We start from the raw sequence: 24,842 nt of genomic DNA on the forward strand, positions 1-24,842 counted from the left end.
ATGTAATCCAACAAAATAGCATAGAAGGCAAGTAGCAAGAAGTTTATCAGTTAGTTAGAGCGTGGTGCCGATAACGCCAAGGTTGCAGTTTCAATTCCTGTATACGATAGCTGCATATTTCTGCATTGCAAAGGGTTGCGCTAGATGATGTTCAGGGTCCCTTCCAAATCTACAATTCTGTGATTCCATGAAAACAATTAATAGAATTCAATTCATAGTAACTTATACTATTGCCGGGATACTTCTGAACTGAATGTACGTTCAGTACGTTTCCGAGCACGATTCAAAGTGTTGGTGTTGACCTTTAAAGCCCTAAACGGCCTCGGTCCTGTATACCTGAAGGAGCGTCTCCACCCCCATCATTCAGCCCGGACACTGAGATCCAGCGCCAAGGGCCTTCTGGCGGTTCCCTCATTGTGAGAAGTGAGGCTACAGGGAACCAGACAGAGGGCCTTCTCGGCAGTGGCGCCCGCCCTGTGGAACGCCCTCCCATCAGATGTCAAAGAGATAAAGAATTACCTGACATTCAGAAGACATCTGAAGGCAGCCCTGTTCAGGGAAGTTTTTAATATGTAATGCTGTACTGTTTTTAACACTGATTGGGAGCCGCCCAGAGTGGCTGGGGAAACTCAGCCAGATGGGCGGGGTATAAATAATAAATTATTATTATTATTATTATTATGAATGGAACCTTACTCCAAAACAACAAAAATGGATTTGCCACGGGCTGCCAAACGCATTCATTTTCAACACTGCGATGGGTGCAAACCTCACCCACCACACACAAATTATAGAGGACTTCTGAGTGCAAGCAGGGATGCGTAATTTTGTGCGTGCAACTTTTCCTTCAGCACCTGCAAAACTGACTTTCTCCCTGCCAACACCCCCCCCCCAAAAAAAATCCCTGCCCCTCTCCCTTCTTGGCTTGGTCTTGCGAGAGATTTTGCCGATAAGAAGTCCCACACCTTGGAAATGGATGTTGTTCTTAAAAGATGTGTTTCGAATCGGCGCATGAGCCCTTGCGCACCATCCCACCCGCCGGTGTAATGAATGCGTCCAGCTGTTCCATATATTTAATGGCTCTGGCGGGACCCTTTCAGGAAATATTGTGCTTGGAATTCTGGCTTAGGGTCTGGGAGAAGAGCCAGGCCACATGGTCTTCCTTTTTTCCTCAGGCAGAAAGGCGTACCGGGGTAGGGGGGTGCCACCTTCCCCTCTTAAAAACAACACACACAAAAGAAATCTTTTCTGCAACCCTTCCTCTTCCTGCCATCCCCAAAACAGATACCTGGAGACCATCTTCCATCAACATCATGACTCCATCATGATGGAGAGCCAGTGTGGTGTAGTGGTTAAGAGCGGTGGACTCATAATCTGGTGAACCGGGTTCGATTCCCAGCTCCTCCACATGCAGCTGCTGGGTGACCTTGGGCCAGTCACACTTTTCTGAAGTCTCTCAGCTTCACTCACCTCACAAAGTGTTTGTTGTGGGGGAGGAAGGGAAAGGAGAATGTTAGCCGCTTTGAGACTCCTTAAAAGGTAAAGGGACCCCAACCATTAGGTCCAGTCGGGACCGACTCTGGGGTTGCGGCGCTCATCTCGCTTTATTGGCCGAGGGAGCCAATGAGATTGACTGGCAGTTTAGTGCCAAGTGGCGCACTCCAGGGCAAAACAATTGCACGAAAACACTGCTTTTTTAAAAAGTAACTAAAGAGCTCTCCTCAAAGGAGAACACCCTCCCCATCTCCCTCTCTTTATAATTTGATCATGGCCTTAAGCCAAGTGTTGCCATGCTTGGACCACTGGTTGCTAAGGTGATGATGGAAGAAGAAGAAGAAGAAGAAGAAGAAGAAGAAGAAGAAGAAGAAGAAGAAGAGTCTGGACTTGATATCCCACTTTGTCACTCCCCTAAGGAGTCCCTAAGGGACGCAGGTGGCACTGTGGGTTAAACCACAGAGCCTAGGACTTGCCGATCAGAAGGTCGGCGGTTCGAATCCCTGTGACGGGGTGAGCTCCCGTTGCTCGGTCCCTGCTCCTGCCAACCTAGCAGTTCGAAAGCATGTCAAAGTGCAAGTAGATAAATAGGTACTGCTCCGGCGGGAAGGTAAACGGAGTTTCTATGCGTTGCTCTGGTTTCACCAGAAGCGGCTTAGTCCTGCTGGCCACATGACCCAGAAGCTGTAATCCGGCTCCCTCGGCCAATAAAGTGAGATGAGCGCCACAACCCCAGAGTCGGCCACGACTGGACCTAATGAGTTTTTAATCAGAGTTTTTAGGGGGCTAACCAGGTTGGGATAGCTGGGATAGCAGGCTTGTTGGGTTTTGAATGTCTTGTGTAGATTTTTCAATTTCGTTGTTCTGTATGGGACAATGACAATAAAGATTATCGTATCGATCTGGAAACCAAGCCTTATGAGGGATCGTTGAAGGAGCTGGGTATGTTTTGCCAGGGAAAGAGGAGACTGAGAGGAGATACGAGAGACATCTTCAAATATATCAAGGGCGGTCACAGGGAAGATTGGATAAAATTAGGAGATGTCCAGTAGGACTTTGGGATTTTATTTTGGGCCCTATACTTTTTCTCCTAGAATTTTGAGACCGCTGAAAAGACTCCTGTTTGAAAGAGACCCAAGGGATGAATGAATCCATTTGGTCAGATCCAGTAAGATACGTTTTAGGCTTTTCACATGGGATCAGGCCATTCCTGACCCACCAAATCTAGCATATATGTGCAACGACTCTGTCTAAAGCGGCTCGTGAATCCCTGCCAACCACACAAACACTCAGGCTCAGAAAACATATGCTTTTAATTGGCCGAATGGTTAAAAGGGAACAGCTTGGCTGGGAGCGAAAGAAAATTTGATCTGGCCTTGTTTATTGGGACTTGGTGGTCACCTATCAAGTCGCTGGTTGGCAGGAGGCCATGGAGGAGGGGGCGGGGCAGGGAGGAGCCACGGGCCAAACCATCGCAACTCCGCTTGGGCCACCAAAATGCTGGAGAGGGAACCCTTTGACCGGATGCCAGGAAGCTAGAGAACTGGTGCCAATTTCCATGCCTAGTCTGGGCTCGATGCAAAGTCACTTGGCTATGCCACCCAGAACTGGGAAACGTTTGCCAGCAGGTTAGAGAAAGGGGGTGAGGGGGTGGGTGTCCTATTTATGGGGAGGAAAGAATCCAGAGAGCGAAGGAACATCTGGAGGCAACAGCTGGAAAATGTGGAGGCTGGTCCATGAGGGTGAAGGTGGCACTGGCCCACCAGCCTCACTCTGCCCGTAGTCTCACAACCAGTCCAGGAAGTGGCAGCACCTGTCAGTTTCCTCTGCCCCCCAGAGTCTCAGTGTTGCCCTTCTAGGACTCGGCAGGGAGGAGGGCAGGGACAAAACTGTTAGAATTCCTGCTCCGTGATTGCAGTCATGGGATTGTTGTCTATCACAAGATGGTATATGTTTTGACTCCATGGAGTGGGAAGTGACGGAGACAGGGTGTTTGTGTTACTGTGTTCCGTGAAGTGGGAAGTGTCCTTTGTTCTTTTTCTCTTTGCTGTCTGATGCTAGAGAGAGAGGGAGCCATGTTGCAGTGCTCCATGTGGGTTTATATGTAAATAAAGTAAAGGTAAAGGGACCCCTGACCGTTAGGTCCACTCGTGGACGACTCTGGGGTTGCGGCGCTCATCTCACTTTACTGGCCCAGAGAGCCGGCGTAAAGCTTCTGGGTCATGTGGCCAGCATGACTGAGCCGCTTCTGGCAAACCAGAGCAGCGCATGGAAACGCCGTTTACCTTCCCGCCAGAGCTGTACCTATTGATCTACTTGCACTTTGACGTGCTTTCGAACTGCTAGGTTGGCAGGAGCAGGGACCGAGCAACAGGAACTCACCCCGTTGCGGAGATTCGAACCGCTGACCTTCTGATCGGCAAACCCTAGGCTCTGTGGTTTAACGCATAGCATCCTGTAAATAAAGTAGATTAGCCAAAATGATGATTTGCTGAGGTCCGTTACACAACTGCGAATACTCTGCGGATCCCTAAGTGTGCCGATGTCTATTGGCATCGGTCGCTGTGATGTTCAGGCTGAAGAAAGCTTATGAAGCTCTCGAACGATCGACCAGGAGGGAGAGAACATGCCAGTCGGGCATGTGTCTCTGCCAGGGTCCTACTCGAGTGTAGGATGAGCTCCTGACAACTCTGTATAGGAAAATGAGAGACTGAGAGGACTGCAATTAACAGGTGCAGCCATCCCTGGTAGACTCTGATCTCCTCATCATAGAATTGTAGAAGGGACACCAAGAGTCATCTAGTCCAGTATTTCCCAACCTTGGGCCTCCAGCTGTTTTTGGACTACAATTCCCATCATCCCTTGCCACTGGTCTTGCTAGTCAGGGATGATGGGAGTTGTAGTTCAAAAACAGCTGGAGGCCCAAGATTGGGAAACACTGATCTAGTCCACCTTCCCTGACCCCAGCAACTAAGCTGTGAAGGGAGGCTTCATGCTGCCTATTGGAGCAGCCGCCCAACTCCTACTTGCGTGCAAACAGGAGCAGGGCAGGGATCTCTCAGCTGTGAAGGGAGGCTTCACACTGTCTATCAGAGCTTGCGTGCAAGCAGGAGGGGGCAGGGATCTCTCAGTTAGGCAACGGGAAGCCTCCCTTCCCGGTTGAGGGAACCCTGCCCCCTCATGCTTGCACACAGCTAGGAATGGGATTGGGGCTGCTCCGATGGGAAGGGAGGCATTGCGCTGCCCGAGCCTTGCCACCGCCGCTGCTCTCGGCCCTCCTTCTCTGCCTTCCATGCCTGACCCACCACGCACTGCTTCCCCATGACCACCACCACTGAACAAACAACAGCTCAGGGGCTGTCCAGGCTCATGGAGAAAGGGGATAGAAGCCTCGGAGGAAGGGGAAACGTGGCTGTTGAGGTCAAGGCAACGGCCGCCCCTCTGCCACCGCCATCACTGCAGCATCAACGTCCTGAACGTCTAGTATTTAATTAATGAAAGTGTCCCCGGATTCATTGGAAAAAATCTGGTAACCTGGGAAAAGATTTATAATGAATTGGAAAATAATGTTGAAATATACATTTGTTAAGAAACCAGAAACCTTTCTTCTTGGAATAACAGGTTTGGAATTGCCCAAGAAAGATGTCAGATTGTTTTTGTATGCCACAACTGCAGCTAGAATTTTGCCTGCCAAAAACTGGAAATCACAAGAAGTACCAACAGTGGAGGAATGGCAGATGAAGATAATGGATTTTTCGGAACTAGCCGACCTGACCAGAGGAGTCTGCGACCAGAAGGAGGAGGAGTACCAAGAGGAATGGAAGAAATTCAAAGATTATCTCGTTAAATATGTTAAGATAACTTAAACAGAATTACTTGCAAGTACCAAATTGGCCTAGGATTTAAATAGGTGATGTTGTAGAATACCATGGATAAAAGTTAAAATGAAAAGAAAGAAAGATGTAAATGGACTAAGTAAATTTTATGTGAAATCGGTTTTGGAAAACTGCTACAATGATTTATATGGAAACTCAGCCAGGGGGAGTCGAGGAAGTCATCTAACAATGTTAACAAAAGCAGAATTTCTAAAGTTAGGATATATGTTTGTTTGTTTGCTTGTTTTTTGATGTTTTTTTGTTTGTGGATATGTTTGTTATAAAATTGGAAAACTAATAAAAAAAATGGGGGGGGGGGAGAAAAAAATCTGGTAACCTTACCATAAAGCCCACTGGGTGTGACTTTAGGCTGGTCACTGGCTCTCAGCCTAACCTATCTCACAGGGTAGTTGTGATTATTATTATTATTATTAAATAATAATGCAACTTGAGTGTTCCCAGGCACCTCTGTGAGAGCATTCGGTCTGATGCCTTTTTTTCTGCTTTCAGGTGACCGAGGCCCAAAGGGGGAGAAGGGGGAAAGAGGAGACCGAGGCAGAGAACCAGGTAAGACGGGGTTTTGTTTCTCCTCTCTGGGTTGCCACCTTTTGTTCCGGCCAGTGCTCCGATGCCTTTAACTGCCACGTGAGAAAAAGGCATTGAAAGCGTCGTTGACGGGCAAAGCTGCACCTGGTAAATTTCTGCAGGTGTGGCTGCTGTCAAGGGCCCGAGGGCCTCTCCTGGGTTGTATTTATTAGTTTTTAAATACATAGATTTGGGTTCTAATTTTGATGCTGACGGATGCAGGAGATGCTCAGGTCTAGGGAAATGTGGTCCATTCGGGTCTTAAGGATGATAGAAGATGGAGATTTGTTGTGCAGATATACCACAAACAGATAAGCCCAAATAGATTTGGAAACAAAGACCTGGCTAACAGCATGAGTTACAGGATACACATTCGCAACCCGCAGTGTTTGCAACCCGCAGCGGCGCTTCTGTGCATGCACACAGTGCAATTTAGCGCTTCTGTGCATGCACAACCACCGAAACCGGGAAGCAACTTGTTCCGGTACTTCCAGGTTTCGGCAGGTGCGTAGCCCCAAAAAACACAACCTGAAGCAGCTGTAACCCAAGGTATGACTGTATCTGTTCTGATTCCTCCACCAGCCATGTGTTCTAGCCCTATGAAAGAGGGAGGAAAAATTCTCCCTCCCCACTTTCCCATGCTACACATAATCTTATAATATTCCATGATTTCACCTCTTCTTCTCCTTTTCTCTGAACCAAAAAGTCCCAAACGCTGCAAACTTTGTTCGTAGCAGAGTCGCTCCATCTTCTGGATCATTTTGCTTGCCTTTTCCAACTCGACAGTAGCCTGTGAAATGGGCGCAAAATGCTCCCATGCTAGATAGATAGATGATAGATAGATGATAGATAGATAGATGATAGATAGATAGATGATAGATAGATAGATAGAGATAGATAGAGATAGATAGATGATAGATAGATGATAGATGATAGAGATAGATAGATAGATAGATAGATAGATAGATAGATGATAGATAGATAGATAGATAGATAGATAGATAGATAGATAGATAGATATAGATAGATATAGATAGATAGATAGATAGATAGATAGATAGATAGATAGATGATAGATAGATAGATAGATGATAGATAGATAAACTTAAACAAAATGTTATAAGGGGAAAAATTGGAGACATAATAGTTGAAAGGTATAATACAGAATAAGATCTGAAAAAAGGTTAGGTATTGCTGAATATGATTGTGTAAAAAGGGAACACAGAAAAGGGAGATGTGAGGAAGTCAGGAAAGAAGGATATGAAAATAATGGGTAAGAAACTGGATATATATGTTTCTTTTTAGGTCTACTTTCTTGTTTTTCTGTTTTTGATGTCTTGTGTTGTATTTCTCTGTTTTTGCTTGATTGATTGATTGTGATGGTGTTTTTCTTCTATTTTTTTATTTTGGTTTTGAGTGTGAGGTTTGCTGTATTGTTTGAAAACTGCAATAAATATTTTAATAATAATAAAAAGATAGATGATAGATAGATAGATAGATAGATAGATAGAGATAGATAGATAGAAAGATAGATAATAGATAGATAGATAGATAGATGATAGATATAGATAGATAGATAGATAGATAGATAGATAGATGATAGATAGATAGATAGATAGATAGATAGATAGATAGATAGATAGATAGATAGATAGATGATAGATAGATAGAGAGAGAGAGAGAGAGAGAGAGAGAGAGATAGATGATAGATAGATAGATAGATAGATAGATAGATAGATAGATAGATGATAGATAGATAGATAGATGATAGATAGATGATAGATGATAGACAGACAGACAGACAGACAGACAGAGAGAGATAGAGATAGAGATAGAGATAGAGATAGAGATAGAGATAGAGATAGAGATGATAGATGATAGATGATAGATGATAGATGATAGATAGATAGATAGATAGATGATAGATAGATAGATAGATAGATAGATAGATAGATAGATAGATGATAGAGAGATAGAGAGATAGATGATAGATGATAGAGAGATAGAGAGATAGAGATTTTGGATCTTAACAGTTTTGCAGATGTCCGTTCCGCAAACAGAATGAGAAATGGTCGTCTTTTTTTTCTTCTTCCTTCCTTGACCGGGGAGATTCGCAGAGCAGTGCTCTCTCTGCACTAGGGCATAAATCTCCCATTTCCCTAACAGACACATGGTCCCAATTATCCCGGCCGATGATATCTTTGTGCAGCTGCATGGGCTCGCGGGCTTGTTTTCCTAAGCAATCATGTTTATTTCTTTTCCTTATATTTTCCCCTTTTGCTCAAGGCTCGGAGAGGTAATAGGCTCAATAAAAACAAATGCACGGAAGGGGAACAAAGGCCACGGGAAACTCTGGGGTCTCGTGCAAAATGGGGGCCCGGAGGGTGGGAATGAGCATGTAAATCCCTGGGCTACAGATTGTTTTTTTGGGGGGTGCAATCCAGGCATTGCTGGAAAAAAATAAAATCCCAATCCCCAAGGAGGTTCGTATTTACTGTATTTTTCTCTCTATAAGACACACCAGACCACAAGATGCACCTAGTTTTTGGAGGAGGAAAACAAGAAAAAAATATATTCTGAATCTCAGAAGCCAGAACAACAAGAGGGATCGCTGTGCAGTGAAAGCAGCAATCCCTCTTGCTGTTCTGGCTTCTGGGATAGCTGCGCAGCCTGCATTCACTCCATAAGATGCACACATATTTCCCCTTACTTTTTAGGAGGGAAAAAGTGAGTCTTATAGAGCAAAAAATACGGTACTTCCTAAGAGTGAGGGACCCAACTGAGAGAAGGGGGCCTCTTACTGCAAACAATTAACGCCGCTAGCTGGATTGATTTAAAAAGACTTGTAATGTTAATAATTAATACCTTTTTTATATTTATTTAAAATTTATGACGATTGGAATGAACAATATGTAAATTAGAAGAGGCACAAATGCTATAATATAGAAAGGGATTATGAAAACCATGAGGGAAATCAATCGGCTCCTATGAGCAAAAGCCAATGTGAATAACAAGGATGTATTTTAATATTATGAAATGGAAATTTAATAATTAAAAATAATAAAAGAGAGAGAGAAGGGGCCCTCTTGCGGCTGGCCTAAGAAATACTGCAGCAAATATGGCATTCTTGCATGCAGAGGAAGAGAAACAACAGCCGTTAAAAGAACCATAGAAAAGTAGAGTTGGGAGGGACCTCCAGGGGTCATCTAGTCCAACCCCCATCAATGCAGGAATCTCAGCTAAAGCATCCATGACAGGTGGCCATCCACCCTCTGCTTAGAAACCTCTAAGGAAGGAGAGACCACTACCTTCTGAGGGAGTTTGCTCCACTGCCATGCCGCTCTTACTGTCAGAAAGTTCTTCCCGATGTTTAGTCAAGAGGATTGTAGAGGTGGAAGGGACCCCAAGGGTCATCTAGTCCAACCCCCTGCAGTGAAGGAATCTCAGCTACAGCATCCATGACAGGTGGCCACCCAACCTCTACTTAAAAACCTCCAAGGAAGGAGAGTCCACAACCTCCCAGGGGAGTCCGTTCCACTGTCAAACAGCTCTGGTTGTCAGAAAGTTTTTCCATATATTTAGTCGGAATCTCCTCTCTTGTAACTTGAAGCCATGGGTTCAAATCCTACCCTCCGGAGCAGGAGAAAACAAGCTTGCTCCCTCTTCCATGTGACAGCCCTTGAGATATTGGAAGATGGCTATTGTATGGCTCCTCTCAGTCTTGTATGGCTCCTCTCAGTCTCCTCTTTTCCAGGCTAAACATATCCAGCTCCTTCAACCATTCCTCATCAGGCTTTGTCTCCAGACCCTTGATCCTCTGCACACCTTCCAGCTTGTCAACAACCTTCTTAAATTTTGGTGCCCTGAACTGGACACAGGATTCCAAGTGCAGGAATCTCAGCTATAGCATCCGTGGCAGAGGGCCATGAATCTCAACAAGCTTGTCATTAGAGAGGGAGAAACATTTTCTGTCCACTTTCTCCATGCTGTGTATCATTTTATAAACGTGCAGCAGTACCCCCAACCCTCTGACTGGACTGCCCCACTTACTCTACGCAGCTTCCAACAAGATAGAAAAAACACAGTGCTACCGTATTTTTCGCTCTATAAGACACACTTTTCCCCACCTAAAAAGTAAGGGGAAATGTGTGTGCATCTTGTGGAGCAAATGCAGGCGGGAGGCTCTGCTCAGCGCTCCCTTTAAAGAGCCTCATGGAGTGTGTGTGCAGCTCTTGGGGGCTTTTCCTCGAGGAGGGAAGGGCAGCCCTTCTCCCTCCTCGGGGAAAAGCCCCCAAGAGCCACACACACACTCCGCTCGCTCTTCAAAGGGAGCGCAACTCTTGGGGGAGCCTTAGAGTTTCTACCTTGTGGCTTCCATCTTCTGAAAGGATGAGCCATGTGCTGCTGGCTAAGAGCCAGCAGAAGATGGCAAAAGAGCAAAAGATGAAAATGAGTCAAATGGCTGTGTGACCAGTTCTGGACCAGGTGTGACTGTATTTGACTGCTTCAATGAAGGACACATCAAACACAGGTGTGTGGTCCTCCACTTCTTGCTGGACTACAACTCCCATCATCCATGCCCATTGGCCATGCTGGCTCTTGGAGCTGATAGGATCTGGCATCTCCATCCCTAAAGGTACAGCATGAAAATTCCCCTTTCTTTCTTTGAGACACTGCAGGATAACACACACACACACACACACAAACACACACACACACACACACCAATCTAAATGAGAAGCGCAGCCCTGGTCTCCCGCCCAGTCTCCCGGCTCCAGTTAGCGTCCATATATGGGACCTCTCTATTGCGTTCAGAGCAGGTGTGGCTCTTAAACCGGCCCCAGCGATGAAGCCGCCATTCCGGCAGGTGAAATATCCCACCAGGGAGGGATATGTCCACACCCAACAGCTGAGGAGTGCGATGACTAGCTTGGAACGCAACCCAGCCTTCCTCGCAGCAAGTGAGCGGCACGCCTAGGGTGCCCCTTGCTCAAGGAGACAGCCGCAAATGGCTTCAAGATGTCTCTGGGAGCCGGTGGGAGACAGAGATTGCGTTGCCAAGAGCGACAGGCGATGATGGCTTAATGGGTGGGGTCAGGGGCCGTGGAGGATTAGAGGGACCGGCCTCATGCTTTCATGCACAATGACACAATCGGCAAAGAGTCAAGGCCAAAGTGGGTGGGGAGAGCATCAAGGATGCAGCCTCATCCCTTTGCACGCCGCAATCCAAGTTGTTGGCCCCACTTAACCTGGAGAAGGGATGTCTTTTTGTTCCCGGTTTTATGCTGAAAACAATTTGGTCCACTGCCCAGCAGTGGGGGGAAACTGCCTCGCTGGGAGGTGAACTAATCCTTTCCCATTTGCTACTCAGAACTTATCCTTGCATCGAGAAATGCGCACGAGTTTATCCATGATGAAAGGATTGTTGTTGTTGTTTAGTCATTCAGTCGTGTCCGACTCTTCGTGACCCCCTGGACCAGAGCACGCCAGGCACTCCTGTCTTCCACTGCCTCCCGCAATTTGGTCAGACTCATGCTGGTAGCTTCGAGAACACTGTCCCACCATCTCGTCCTCTGTCGTCCCCTTCTCCTTGTGCCCTCCATCTTTCCCAACATCAGGGTCTTTTCCAGGGAGCCTTCTCTTCTCATGAGGTGGCCAAAGTAATGGAGCCTCAGCTTAACGATCTGTCCTTCCAGTGAGCACTCAGGGCTGATTTCCTTCAGAATGGATAGGTTTGATCTTCTTGCAGTCCATGGGACTCTCAAGAGTCTCCTCCAGCACCAGAATTCAAAAGCATCAATTCTTTGGCGATCAGCCTTCTTTATGGTCCAGCTCTCACTTCCATACATCACTAGATGTAAGGATAAGCTGTACAAATAACAGAAAGTCCCTCTTCACAGAGCGCAGGGTTAAACTATGGAACTCTCTCCCACCAGAGGCAGTGATGGCCACAAACCTAGATGACTTTAGACAGATTTATGGAGGAGAAGGCTTTCGATAGCTAATAGCCGTGATGGCTCGGCTGTGTCTCTGCAGTTTGAGGCCGCAGTGCTTCTGATTCCCAGCTGCTGGAAATCTCAGGAGGAGACAGGGCTCTGTGTTCAGATCCTGCTTGTTGTGCTGGGCCTGGGGGTAACCCAAGCAACGCGGTCCAGGTCCAGTCCCGAATCCAAGGGTTCCTTCCGTGAGGAGTCAGTCCAACAGGGCCAAGGCAGGAAACCAGGCAAGGTCAGGCACAGGGTCTCAGGAAGGTTCTAGCAATCAGCAACGTTGCTCTTACAACCTGAGGCGGGGTCTGGCAGGCTTTTATCTCTGTCGGGTAACGGCTGGTCCTGATCCCCCGGTGACTCACCTCCCTGTCTTTCCCAAAGGCGAGCACTCCTCCTGCAAGTACTCAGGTCTCTCCTTCTCTCAGACCTCAGTATCTGCAGCTCAGGAGATGTCGGTGGATGACTAGACCCAGAGGCTGCCTCAGCCTCCCCTGACCCAAGCGGTAGTGGAGCAGCTGTAAGTGATGGCCCAGCTGAAGGCAGCCTCAGGCCCCTGACTCGTCCCAGCTGGTGCTTGTTGCAGGGGAACCTGTGCAAACTGAGACGCTTCAGGGTCAGGACCCAGACTTGGTTCAGATGATGCCTGAAGCAAAGGATCCGGTGCAGACTGAGACTCCTCTGGTTCCGAGTCCGAGCCCAAGTCCCAGGCCATCATACTTGTGGATTTCCTAGAAGTGGCAACCGGAGTTCCATAGTTAGCTTTGCACTGTGTGGAGAAGTCCTCTCTTGTATTCATCCTGAACCTTCCAACATTGATCTTCATTGGGTGTCCATGATTTCTGGTGTCATGAGAGAGGGGGAGAAACATAATTTTATAAACTTCTATCGTGTTGCCTCTTACCTTTTCTCTAAACTAAAAACAGTGCCGTAAGCTAATTTTGCATTGTGCAAAGAAGTACTTGGAACGGTGGTATTCTGACACTAGGTGCATTTCTGTCCTGCTCAAGGGGGTGTCTGGCATTCAGTTCTCCTGTTTAGGGACCGGAAAGAGATGTGGGCATGTCTCCCCTGTGATCTGAGGGTAGAGGGAGCAACATCCCTCAGGAGAGAGTCTAGGAATGGATTTCGACAGTAGAAGAGGATATATTGTGAGATGAGCAGAGAACCATCCTTGGCAGTTTAAACTTGGCAAGGTTAAAGGTTAGGCAAGGTTGATTTAACCTTCTAGAAACAATACTTTCTGCTTTAAGACAGGCTGAGTTTTCCTGGTATTACCTCTTTTCTCCCCTTTAAAAGCAGCAATCACACATACATCGTTTTGTGAAGAAGTAAAAGTAGTATTTACTTACATATATGGTATGGGTCTTGAAGCAGCAATTACAGTAGCAAAATGAAGGCAGGTTTCTAACAATTATCTAAGTTAGGTAAAGGTAAAAGGACCCCTGACCGTTAGGTCCAGTCGCGGACGACTCTGGGGTTGCGGCGCTCATCGCACTTTACTGGCCGAGGGAGCCGGCGTACAGCTTCCGGATCATGTGGTCAGCATGACTAAGCCGCTTCTGGCGAACCAGAGCAGCGCACGGAAACGCCGTTTACCTTCCCGCTGGAGCAGTACCTATTTATCTACTTGCACTTTGACGTGCTTTCAAACTGCTAGGTTGGCAGGAGCAAGGACCGAGCAACGGGAGCTCAACCCATCATGGGGATTCGAACCGGCCACCCACGTCCCTATTATCTAAGTTACAGAAGCACAAAAACTAAGTTCAAAATGGTGTCTGAGTTTCAGAGCTCCGATGTGCACATGTAGTCAGCTTGGAGGCATGATGAAAAAAGAGAAAGATGTCCAGGCAGGTAGGAAGTATGCAACAGCTTCCTGCCAAGGCAGACAAACACGAAAGCTCTGTGAACCTCATCCCCTTCATGTGCTCATCTGGCAAAGCATGAATTCTTGATTTGACAATTTTAATTCCATCTGTGATTTATTCTTTTCCTCCCCTGCCTTACCTTGCAGCCCCTGCTTCCGAGGAGGGCATTATCCGCCTGGTGAACGGCTCAGGGCCCCATGAAGGGCGGGTGGAGGTTTATCACGACCGATCGTGGGGCACCGTTTGTGACGATGGCTGGGACAAGAAAGACGGAGACGTGGTGTGCCGGATGCTGGGCTTCCGAGGCGCAGAAGAGGTTTACAGGATGGCCGTCTTTGGGCAAGGTAAAGGCAGCAACGCCACGAGCCATTGGTGGCTCGAGCATTTGCTCTGCGTGCAGAGGGTACCGGTCTCATTGTCCAGTGGCACCTCTATGTAGGAGCATGAGAAAACCATCGCTGAAACCCTGGAGAACCTTTGCCAACTACTGTGGAAAATGCTAATGTGCTGGTCCTGGGGGGAAGGTTACCGTCGGCGTGGTCAAAGTCCGGTCCTGGGTCACGAGTCTGGAAACAGTTCACAAAGAGCGAGGCGGGGTCCGAAGCAGGAAGCCGGGCGGGGACAGGAACTCTGGAAGGACAGGTCTGGGTCTGGGCAGAAGCAGGTATTCAACGATGTTGCTCCCGCAACCTGGGACCGGGCTGACTGGCCTTTATCTTCTCTGAGGCCAGGGGCGGTCCCGGCCCCCAGGAGACCCGCCTCTCCTGGCCTTAAGGCGAGCACTCCTCCTGGGAGAAACCAGTTCCCTCCGCCTCTCTGCCCTGAGCCTCTGCAGTTCAGGAGAGGCTGGAGGGTTACTGGACCCAGGGGGAGACTCACCTTCCCCTGACAGGGCTGGGAGAGGCGCACCTGTAGGCACTGTGCCCTCAATCACTTTCGGAGCCAGAGTGGAATCACCTGGTGCCTGCTCCTGAGGATCCGGCACAGGTGCAGGCACTTCAGATCCAAGGCCCTGCCGCAGCTCAGCCGGCCCTGGAGGCGGGGACTCCTGTGCAGGCTGGGGTTCCTCCGGTTCAGCCTCTGAATCGGATTCCCAGGCCATCACAGCTAAGCTGCGTGGAACCATAGTCTGAGCTTTCCATTTTCCTCTCCCCATATGAACTGTGATGGCCTGGGAGTCCGATTCAGAGGCTGAACCCGAGGAATCCCAGCCTGCACAGGATTCCCCGCCTCCAGAACCAGCTGAGCCGGGGCTGGGGCCTGAGCCTGAAGGGTCCTCACCTGTGCTGGGTCCTCAGGTGCAGGCACCAGCTGAGTCTGCTCTGGCTCCTGAGGTGATGGAGGACCCATTGCCTGCAGGTGCTCCACTCTCAGCCCCATCAGAGGAAGGTGAGGTTGCCTCTGGGTCCGGTAACCCTCCAGCCTCTCCTGAACTGCAGAGGCTCAGGGCAGAGAGGCGGAGGGAACTAAGTTCCTGCAGGAGGAGTGCTCACCTCCAGGCCTGGAGAGGCGAGTGACCAGAGGATCGGGGCCGCCCTATGCCTTGGGGCAGATAAAAGCCGACCAGCCCCAATCCCAAGTTGTGGGAGCAACATTGTTGGTAGCCAGTTCCTGCTTGAACCCTGTCCTGCTTTCCTGCTTGACCCGCCCTGGATCCCTGCTTGCAAGCCTGTTCCTGACTTCACCCGACTCCCTGCCCTCCACCCAGCTTCAGCTTTGACCACGGACCGGACTTGGACCTCGCCTCTTGGGTAACCCACAGGACCAGCACATGAACCTACCTGGACCCTGGGATCATCATCTGAGACCGTTCTTCCATTAGAGGTCTGGAGCATGGCAGCACAAGAACAGGACTTTTCTGTGGTGGCCCCCCTTTTGCAGAATGCTTTCCCCTGGGTGCCTCACCTGGCGCCTTCATTAGACACCATGTGAAAACATTCCTCTTCAGCCAGGCCTTTGGCTGATGAACATCAGGCTGGAGATGGCTGGATTCGAACCTGGAGCTTTCTGCATGCAGAGCAAATGCTCTCCTACGGAGCCATCATCCTTTCACATTTCAGTCTCTCAGTCTCAGCCACTCCGTGCTGTGCAACACAGGGATAGCGATACCAATAGTGTCGACCTCCCATATCTTTGCAAATTTCCCCGCCTGGGAGAAATGCAGGGGGCGTGTCCCAGAGTCCAAGAACTGGATAAGGAGATCCTTGGCACTTCCGAGCCTTTGATTTCAGTCTCCCATTCAACGCTCACCTCTACGTAATGGCTTTCTTTGTGGTCAAGGGGCTGCAGGACCGCCTCTCCTGGTATGTCCCACAGGGTACCTTACGGTCTTCAAACAAAAACATCTTGGAGGTCCACAGGGAGGTTAGGCTGGCCTCAACCAGAGCCAGGGCTTTTTTGGCTGTGTCCCTGATCTGGTGGAACGCTCTGTCCCAAGAGACTAGGGCCCTGTGGGACTTGACATCTTTCCGCAGGGCCTGCAAGACTTAGCTGTTCCACCAGGCCTTTGGCCAAGGCACAGTCTGACCCCCTCCTTTGGTAATCCTCACAGAACTCTAGCCCAATGGTTGCCATCAATATGATTTGAATTGATTTCATAATGAATTGATTTTAGAACGCTGTATTATTTTACTGTTGTTAGCCACTCTGAGCCCGGCTTCGGCTGGGGAGGGCGGGATATAAATAAATTTTATTTGTTGTTGTTTAGTCATTTAGTCGTCTCCGACTCTTCGTGACCCCCTGGACCAGAGCACGCCAGGCACTCCTGTCTTCCACTGCCTCCTGCAGTTTGGCCAAACTCATGCTGGTAGCTTCGAGAACACTGTCCCACCATCTCGTCCTCCGTCGTCCCCTTCTCCTTGTGCCCTCCATCTTTCCCAACATCAGGGTCTTTTCCAGGGAGTCTTTTCTTCTCATGAGGTGGCCAAAGTCTTGGAGCCTCAGCTTCAGGATCTGTCCTTCCAGGGAGCACTCAGGGCTGATTTCCTTCAGAATGGAGAGGTTTGATCTTCTTGCAGTCTCCTCCAGCACCAGAAATCAAAAACGTCAATTCTTCGGCGATCAGCCTTCTTTATGGTCCAGCTATTATTATATTTATTATTATTGTGTGGTCAGGGGCCACCCAGGCGCTCCTGCCTGGGAAAGAGAGGCAGAGAGATGTGCAATTGACCAGAACCATTTCCAAACAAGCCCCGCTGAGCGGCTGCAGAACCCCAAAGTTATGGGTCAGGAGATCCCCTGGTGTTATCGAAGCCATGGCTGTGTTGGTACCGTTCCAGCATTTCATCACATCTTTTGATCAGGGCAGGGAGAGAGGAAGACTGGACTGCAAATATTTTGAAATTTGCGTGACTGGTTTGTGCAAATATGTCTGGTCCACCCTGATTCTTTCCTTTGCTTCGGTCTTTTCGCACACACAAAGCAGCGCCCTCTGGGGTTTCTGTTTCTGCTGTTTTGCCTTGCGAACGTCTGCCACGGGGTGTCCGTGTAGCAAATAAATGAAATCATAAGTAGAAGGGGTAGGCAGTGAGAGATTTTACTTTCTTGGGCTCCATGATCACTGCAGATGGTGACAGCAGCCACAAAATTAAAAGACGCCTGCTTCTTGGGAGAAAAGCAATGACAAACCTAGACAGCATCTTAAAAAGCAGAGACATCACCTTGCCAACAAAGTTCCGTATAGTAAAAGCTATGGTTTTCCCAGTAGTGATGTATGGAAGTGAGAGCTGGACCATCAAGAAGGCTGATCGCCGAAGAATTGATGCTTTTGAATTCTGGTGCTGGAGGAGACTCTTGAGGGTCCCATGGACTGCAAGAAGATCATACCTCTCCATTCTGAAGGAAACCAGCCCGGAGTGCTCACTGGAAGGACAGATCCTGAAGCTGAGGCTCCAGTACTTTGGCCACCTCAGGAGAAGAGAAGACTCCCTGGAAAAGGAGGACTTCCGGAGGCGGCGCGAACGACAATGGCTGCCTTCTTCTAATTGTGAAGGGGGAGCTCCGCAGAAACGGGTCGTCCGCTACGGCGAAGCGGAGACCCACGTCGGAAAACCACAGGCAGCGAAAGCCTGTGGCCGTGGGACTCGGCAGGCACCAGAAGCGCCCCCCGAAACGCAGAAGAGACCCCGTAAGGGGTCTCGGAACGTGGAAGGGTTGGCGCGGTGCTGTGAGTCGATCGCTCTTTCTGTGGAGTGAAGCCGCGTAGCTGCTGTCGGTGAGCGCTGACATCTTTTCCTGGGAACATCCGATTTGAAAACAACAACCCGTGAGTAAGAAAAGAAAGAAAGATTTGGAGGCTAAATTACTGCTAATTCGGCTAAAAGCGGGAGACGCAACCAGGAAGTCCGTCTCTCGTCTCTGCTTAAGATTCAAAGCAAAGGACTTTGATGTTTGGAGCCTTTGAAGAGGCGCTAAAAGGCAATCAATCTGTACATCTATTGGAGCTGTGTTTAAGGAGACTTAGGACTTAACTCTTTGAGTGATTCACTTCTTAATATGAACTGTGCTTTACCTTTTCTGCTGGAATTACAAATCTACAGAGAAACCCAGGCAGTCGGACTGCCTATTTAACAGAACTGTCAGATTGAAAATTTTGACACTTTGTTGCTTTGTGCTGCTACAAGCTGAGTGCTATTGGAACTGTTATATTGAATCATTTTTTCTGGCACTTGCTGAGATATTGTTATGTTTTTAAGACCAACTCTGCTAACTATAGGGAAACTGAAGGTTCTTTGGAAACTAAAGGCTGTATGGACATTGTTTTAGAAGCATTGGAATTTGGAAAAGTTTGGAGTTTTAAATAATTGATTTTAATAATTTGATTTCCTCCCTCAAAACATAATTGGGCTCCCTCTAGAGGATTTTGGATTTACAATTGCATGTGAGTTTGCTTTCTTTTTCCTTTCCTTCTATTTGGCTGTTTGCCCTCTGGGCTGGTGGTTTCCCATGGGAACATACTCAGTCTGACCTTGACCAGTAGACAGAACTGGAATGAGTGGCACTGGGAGACCAACAAGAAAGCAAAACAAACAACTCTGACTTTAACTTCACAGCCGCATAGATCATCTGTCCCTGCTGTTTTGGAAGTGGAAGAAGGAATTGAGCAACCTTTGTTAGAGGATATGGCAGCAGGAGGATCTGCTTCAGTATTAGATAAAATATTTGAAAAATTGGAAGCTCTAGACAAAAAAGCGGATGAGCAAACGGCAAAGATTGATCAAAATACAGCCAGTGTTAATAAATTAACTGAACAAGTTACTTTGAATGCACAATCAATTGGCAAATTATTTGAAGCCACCGCAGAAAATCGGAAATTGGCAGAGGAAGCTAACCAAAAAACTGAAGAACTGAGGCAGGAGGTAAAACCATTGCACAGGCAGGTTGGAGAACAACAGGCCTATCTGTCTATGATTGAACTATGGGCTCGGGAAAATAATTTGAGATTGAGGTTTATACCAGAACTTCAACAAGGGAACTTAATTGAGTTTCTGACAAAGGAATTTTCCAAGTTTTGGCCTTTGGAGGAAGAAAAGGACTTTAAAATTGTGACTGCTTTTAGACTTGGAAAACTAACAAGGAAAGACAGGCCCAGAGACTGCTTGATTACTTTGAGATCTAAGGAGGAAAGGGATAAAATACTAGGTCTACACTACGAAAAGTCACTTGAAATTTTGGATAGAAGAGCAGAGATTTACAAAGACATCCCAAAACAACTTTTGGACCTTAGATCCACCTATACTGAACTAGCAAAACTGTTGAGGAGCAACTCAATCATTTATAGGTGGGAATTTCCCCAAGGATTATCTTTCACATTCAGAGGGAAGAAAGTGAAAATCAAAACAGCCGAGGATAAAGTAAAATTTCTGAGTACCTACGGAGAGGACCTTCAGAAAGGGACCGAAAGACCTTCAGGGTCTGGACCCTCGCCTGCACCTACACCTACACCTTTGGGGTCTGAAGACCAGGAGAAAAAGATACCACCACAAGAGGAATAACAGATTTGTCCAGGATGTCTCTGCAACTTCTGAGTTGGAACATTAATGGTGCCAATTCTCAGGAAAAAAGGAGAAGAATATTTCATATATTGAAAAAAGAACAATTGGACATTATTTGCTTGCAAGAAACACATGTGACTAGGCTCCACAGAAAAGTGTTAATAAACAAAAGATTAGGCCAAGAATTTATCTCTTTGGACCGAGTTAAGAAAAGAGGAGTGGTGATATATGCAAAGGAGAGCCTGTCACCAAAATTTTTATTTAAAGATGAACAAGGAAGAATTTTAGCAATTGAGATACAAAACCAAGGAGAAAAGTTTTTGATATTAGGAATTTATGCACCAAATGAGGGGAAATCGGAATTTTACAAGAAGCTGCATGAGATAATGCTGGACTACTTGAATTATGACAACATCATTATGATGGGAGACATGAACGGGGTGGCATCAACTAACATGGATAAGTCACATAGCCAAAATGTGACAAAAGATGGCAGACTACCTAAAACATTTTTTGAACTGACTGACAACATGGACTTGATTGACATTTGGAGAACAAAGAACCCCCAGGGAAGAGAAGGAACATTTTTTTTTCTGAAGCCCAACTGACATGGACAAGAATCGACCAAATATGGATAACTAGAGGTCTGGCACCTAAGACAAAAAAAGTGGAAATCTGCCCAAAGACCTGCTCCGACCATAATGCTGTAAAGATGGATATGAGACTAACTCCAACCAGCTCCTTCAGATGGAAGATGAATGACAATTTGTTTAGAGATCAGGAGATTATCAAAAAGGCCCAAAAAGCTTTGAAGGACTACTTTGAGATAAATTTGAACACTATGGTGGAAAAAAGAACCGTCTGGGACGCAAGTAAAGCGGTTATGAGGGGGTTTCTGATACAACAGAACACCATAAAGAAAAGAGCACAGAATGAGAAAAAAGATAAGATCCTGGAGAAAATTAAAGAATGTGAGAAGAAGTTAAGATCGAGACCGAAGTCAAAGGAGATTTTAAGAGAAATTAAACTCTACCAAGCACAATATTCTAAATTGATAAATCAGGAAGTGGAATGGAAAGTTAAGCTAATGAAACAAAGATCTTTTGAATCGGCAAATAAATGTGGAAAGCTGTTAGCATGGCAGCTGAAAAAGAGACAAAAATTGAACACGGTCACAAATTTAGAGATTGAAGGAAGAAATATTCAGAACCCAGTGGAGATCAGAAAGTGTTTCCAGAGATACTTTAAACAACTATATACACAAGGGCCGCAAAACGAGGTGGAGATAGAACAATTTTTGATAAAGAATGGTCTACCAAGGCTGTCTCAGGAAAATAGAACAATCCTGAACTATAAAATAACACAACAAGAGATTGAAGAAGCCATTCAGAACATGCAACTGGGCAAATCTCCAGGGCCAGATGGGCTTACCTCCAAATACTATAAGACATTGAAAGACTATTTGATACATCCATTAATGGAGGTTTGCAATGAAATCATGGAGGGGAAGAAGGCACCAGAGTCGTGGAAAGAAGCTTTCATCACATTGATACCCAAACTAGAAACTGAAAAGACACAACTTAAGAATTACCGCCCCATCTCCCTCCTAAATGTGGACTACAAAATATTTGCAGACATTTTAGCAAGCAGATTTTAAAAAGTTTTAAATGAAGTAATTCATAAGGACCAGGCAGGCTTTCTCCCAGGTAGACATTTGTTTGCTAATACAATATTATTGACATTTTGGAGCTTTTGCAAACAAATATCAATACAAAAGCAGTGTTAATATTTATAGATGCGGAGAAGGCCTTTGATAACATCTCATGGAAGTTTATGAAGAAAAATTTGGAAGGGATGGGAGTGGGACGGGGGTTTGAGAATGGGATAGAGGCAATTTATTCGGAACAAAAGGCTAAATTGATAGTGAACAATGTGGTGACGGAAGAGCTCAAAATTGAAAAAGGAACACGACAAGGTTGCCCTATCTCCCCTTTGCTATTTATTTCGGTCCTGGAGGTGCTCTTGAATATGATTAGAGGAGACCGGTTGGTGGAAGGAATTCAGGTCGGAGCGAAACAGTATAAACTTAAAGCATTTGCACATGACCTAGTTTTGACCCTACAGGAGCCAGAGTCTAGTACGAAAAGGGTATTACAATTGATTCAGGAGTTTGGTCGGGTGGCGGGATTTAAACTTAACAAGCAGAAAACCAAGGTTTTGGAAAAATAATTGACACCTTTAGAATCAGAAAGGTTTCAGAAAGAGACAGAGTTAAATGTGGTTAAAAAAGTAAGATACCTAGGGGTAAACATAACAGCCAAGAATCTGAGCTTATTTAAGGATAATTATGAAAAGTGTTGGTCTGAAATTAAAAGGGATTTAGAAGTTTGGTCAAGATTGAAACTTTCCTTGTCAGGACGAATTGCTGTTATAAAGATGAATGTATTGCCAAAAATGCTGTTTTTATTCCAGACTTTACAGATTGTGGATAAAATGGAGTGTTTTGGGAGGTGGCAAAGAGATATCTCCAAATTTGTCTGGCAGGGCAAAAAGCCCAGAATTAAGTTTAAGATACTAACTGATGCTAAAGAAAGAGGGGGCTTTGCCCTGCCAGACTTAAAGCTGTACTATGAATCAGCAGCTTTCTGCTGGTTGAAAGATTGGCTGCTTCTTGAAAACACTGATGTTTTAGATTTGGAAGGATTTAACGTTTTTGGATGGCATGCATATTTGTGGTATGACAAGGTTAAAATTCATAAGGCTTTCAAGAACCATATTGTCAGGAAAGCAGTGTTCAATGTCTGGATAAAATATAAAGACTTATTGGAAAATAAGACCCCAAGGTGGTTATCACCAATGGAAGCTAAGGCCCGGAAAAGACTCAATATGGAGGCCAAATGGCCGAAATATTGGGAAATAATAGAAAAAGATGGAGATAATTGGAGGTTGCAGAGTTTGGAGAAATTAAAAGATAAAGTGCGAGATTGGTTACATTATGCTCAGATCAAAGAAGTTTTTAAGTTGGATAAAAAGATAGGATTCCAGGTGGAAAAATCAAAGTTAGAAACGGAATTGTTAGAACCTAAGACTAAGGTACTTTCAAGAATGTATAATTTGCTGCTAAAATGGAACACACAAGATGAAACGGTCAAATCGGCTATGATAAAATGGGCACAGGACATAGGGTATAATATCATGTTTGCTGACTGGGAAAGGTTATGGACCACCGGTTTGAAATTCACGGCATGTAATGCCTTGAAAGAAAATATTATGAAAATGATATATAGGTGGTACATGACCCCAGTCAAGCTTGCAAAAATATACCATTTGTCTGATAATAAATGTTGGAAATGTAAAGAAACTGAAGGAACGTTCTTTCACCTCTGGTGAACCTGCCCTAGAGTTAAGGCTTTCTGGGAAATGATATATAACGAGTTGAAAAAGGTATTTAAGTATACCTTCCCTAAGAAACCAGAGGCCTTTCTTTTGGGCATCGTCGGCCAGAGGGTGTTAAAGAAGGACCGAACATTTTTTATGTATGCAACAACAGCAGCAAGGATACTTGTCGCTAAGCACTGGAAAACCCAAGATTTGCCCACACTGGAAGAATGGCAGATGCAACTGATAGACTATATGGAGCTAGCAGAAATGACTGGCAGAATCCAAGACCTGGGAGAAGAGGCTGTGGAGGAGGACTGGAAGAAATTTAAGGACTATTTACAAAAATATTGTAAATTGTATGAATGTTAAGAAAGATGTAAGATTATCAACAATATGGCACCACTAAGTTAGTTAAAAGGAATAGGAAGATAAATGAAAAGATAAGAAAAGATAAATTTTGGATAAATATTATGTTAAAATTAAGCTTTTAAGGTCTGGGTTAAATTATCTAAAATTAGGGATACAATATTAGAAAATTATAATATAAGAATTGAAACAAGGTGATAAATTGCTGGGTAAAGCTCTAAAATTTGGAACGCAGGAGCGAGAGATGCGAGGAAGTCCAAAGAAGTGAAGAAAATGTGGATATTGGAAAAATTATATGTTATTTTGTTTGTTTTTTCTATTGTATTAAGAAAATCTTTAATAAATATTTTTTTTTAAAAAAAAAGAGAAGACTCCCTGGAAAAGACCCTGATGCTGGGAAAGATGGGGGGCACAAGGAGAAGGGGACAACAGAGGACGAGATGGTGGGACAGTGTTCTCGAAGCTATGAACAAGAGTTTGACCAAACTGCGGGAGGCAGTGGAAGACAGGAGTGCTTGGAGTGCTCTGGTCCAGGGGGTCACGAAGAGGCGGACACGACTAAACAACAAAAAAGTAGAAGGGGTATTGAGCAGTTGCTGAAGGGAAAAGCGTCTCTCTGCACAATCCCCTGAATAGCTGTTGTCAGCCAGAGTCAGGTCTGGAGAGACAAATATAGGAAACTTCCTATATTCCTTCTCTGATGTGTCTTCTGTCTCCCTACACTTCAATCCTGCCTAAACAGGATGTTTGCCCAAAGTGTTACTGAAATACAGGCAACAGTCCAGGGATTGTGCCTAAAGCCAAAATTGTGTATAGGTTTCAATGGTGGGTGGGAATGCCAAAGTCTTTATTTCCTGGATGCCTGTCCCCCTTTCACCTAGTTTATATTATATTATTATTATTATTATTATTATTATTATTATTATTATTGCCAAGCACGTAAAGCTGAATGAGCTCAAATTAAATGCATAACTTGCGAGTTACCTATAGCTTTCCCCATAAGGCCCATTGAAGTCTGTGTTTCCTAGGAGGCAAATCAACCCTATTAAAAGTTCAAGTCAGGTATAGAGCTGATCTGTCAATTTCAGTTTTTCTCCATTCCTCATTTTCCCAATCTTAAATTCAGCCCTCTGCTTATTTGCATTGATTTGCAAATTACAATTTTAAACCCCCATGGAAATCTGTCAGCATCTTAGTGATATACACATTTTGTATGTAATTTTACCTAAGATAATGCATTTCCACATTCCGTTTTCGCTAAAATGTGCATATATATTTTTGGCACACTTCCCT

General features: G+C 45.8%; 1 protein-coding gene across 1 annotated transcript in view; it reads left to right on the top strand.

The window, feature by feature from the left end:
- SCARA5 (scavenger receptor class A member 5) overlaps positions 1-24,842 on the top strand; it is a 108,179-nt gene that overhangs the window by 80,410 nt on the left and 2,927 nt on the right. The window contains exons 7-8 of the mRNA XM_083733572.1: positions 5,880-5,936; positions 13,956-14,153. Coding sequence (XP_083589698.1) covers positions 5,880-5,936; positions 13,956-14,153 — 255 coding nt within the window. The remainder of the gene's footprint in view (positions 1-5,879; positions 5,937-13,955; positions 14,154-24,842) is intronic.

Source organism: Podarcis gaigeae (assembly GCF_964106915.1).
Source record: "Podarcis gaigeae genome assembly, chromosome: 3".
Classification (NCBI taxonomy): Eukaryota; Metazoa; Chordata; class Lepidosauria; order Squamata; family Lacertidae; genus Podarcis; species Podarcis gaigeae.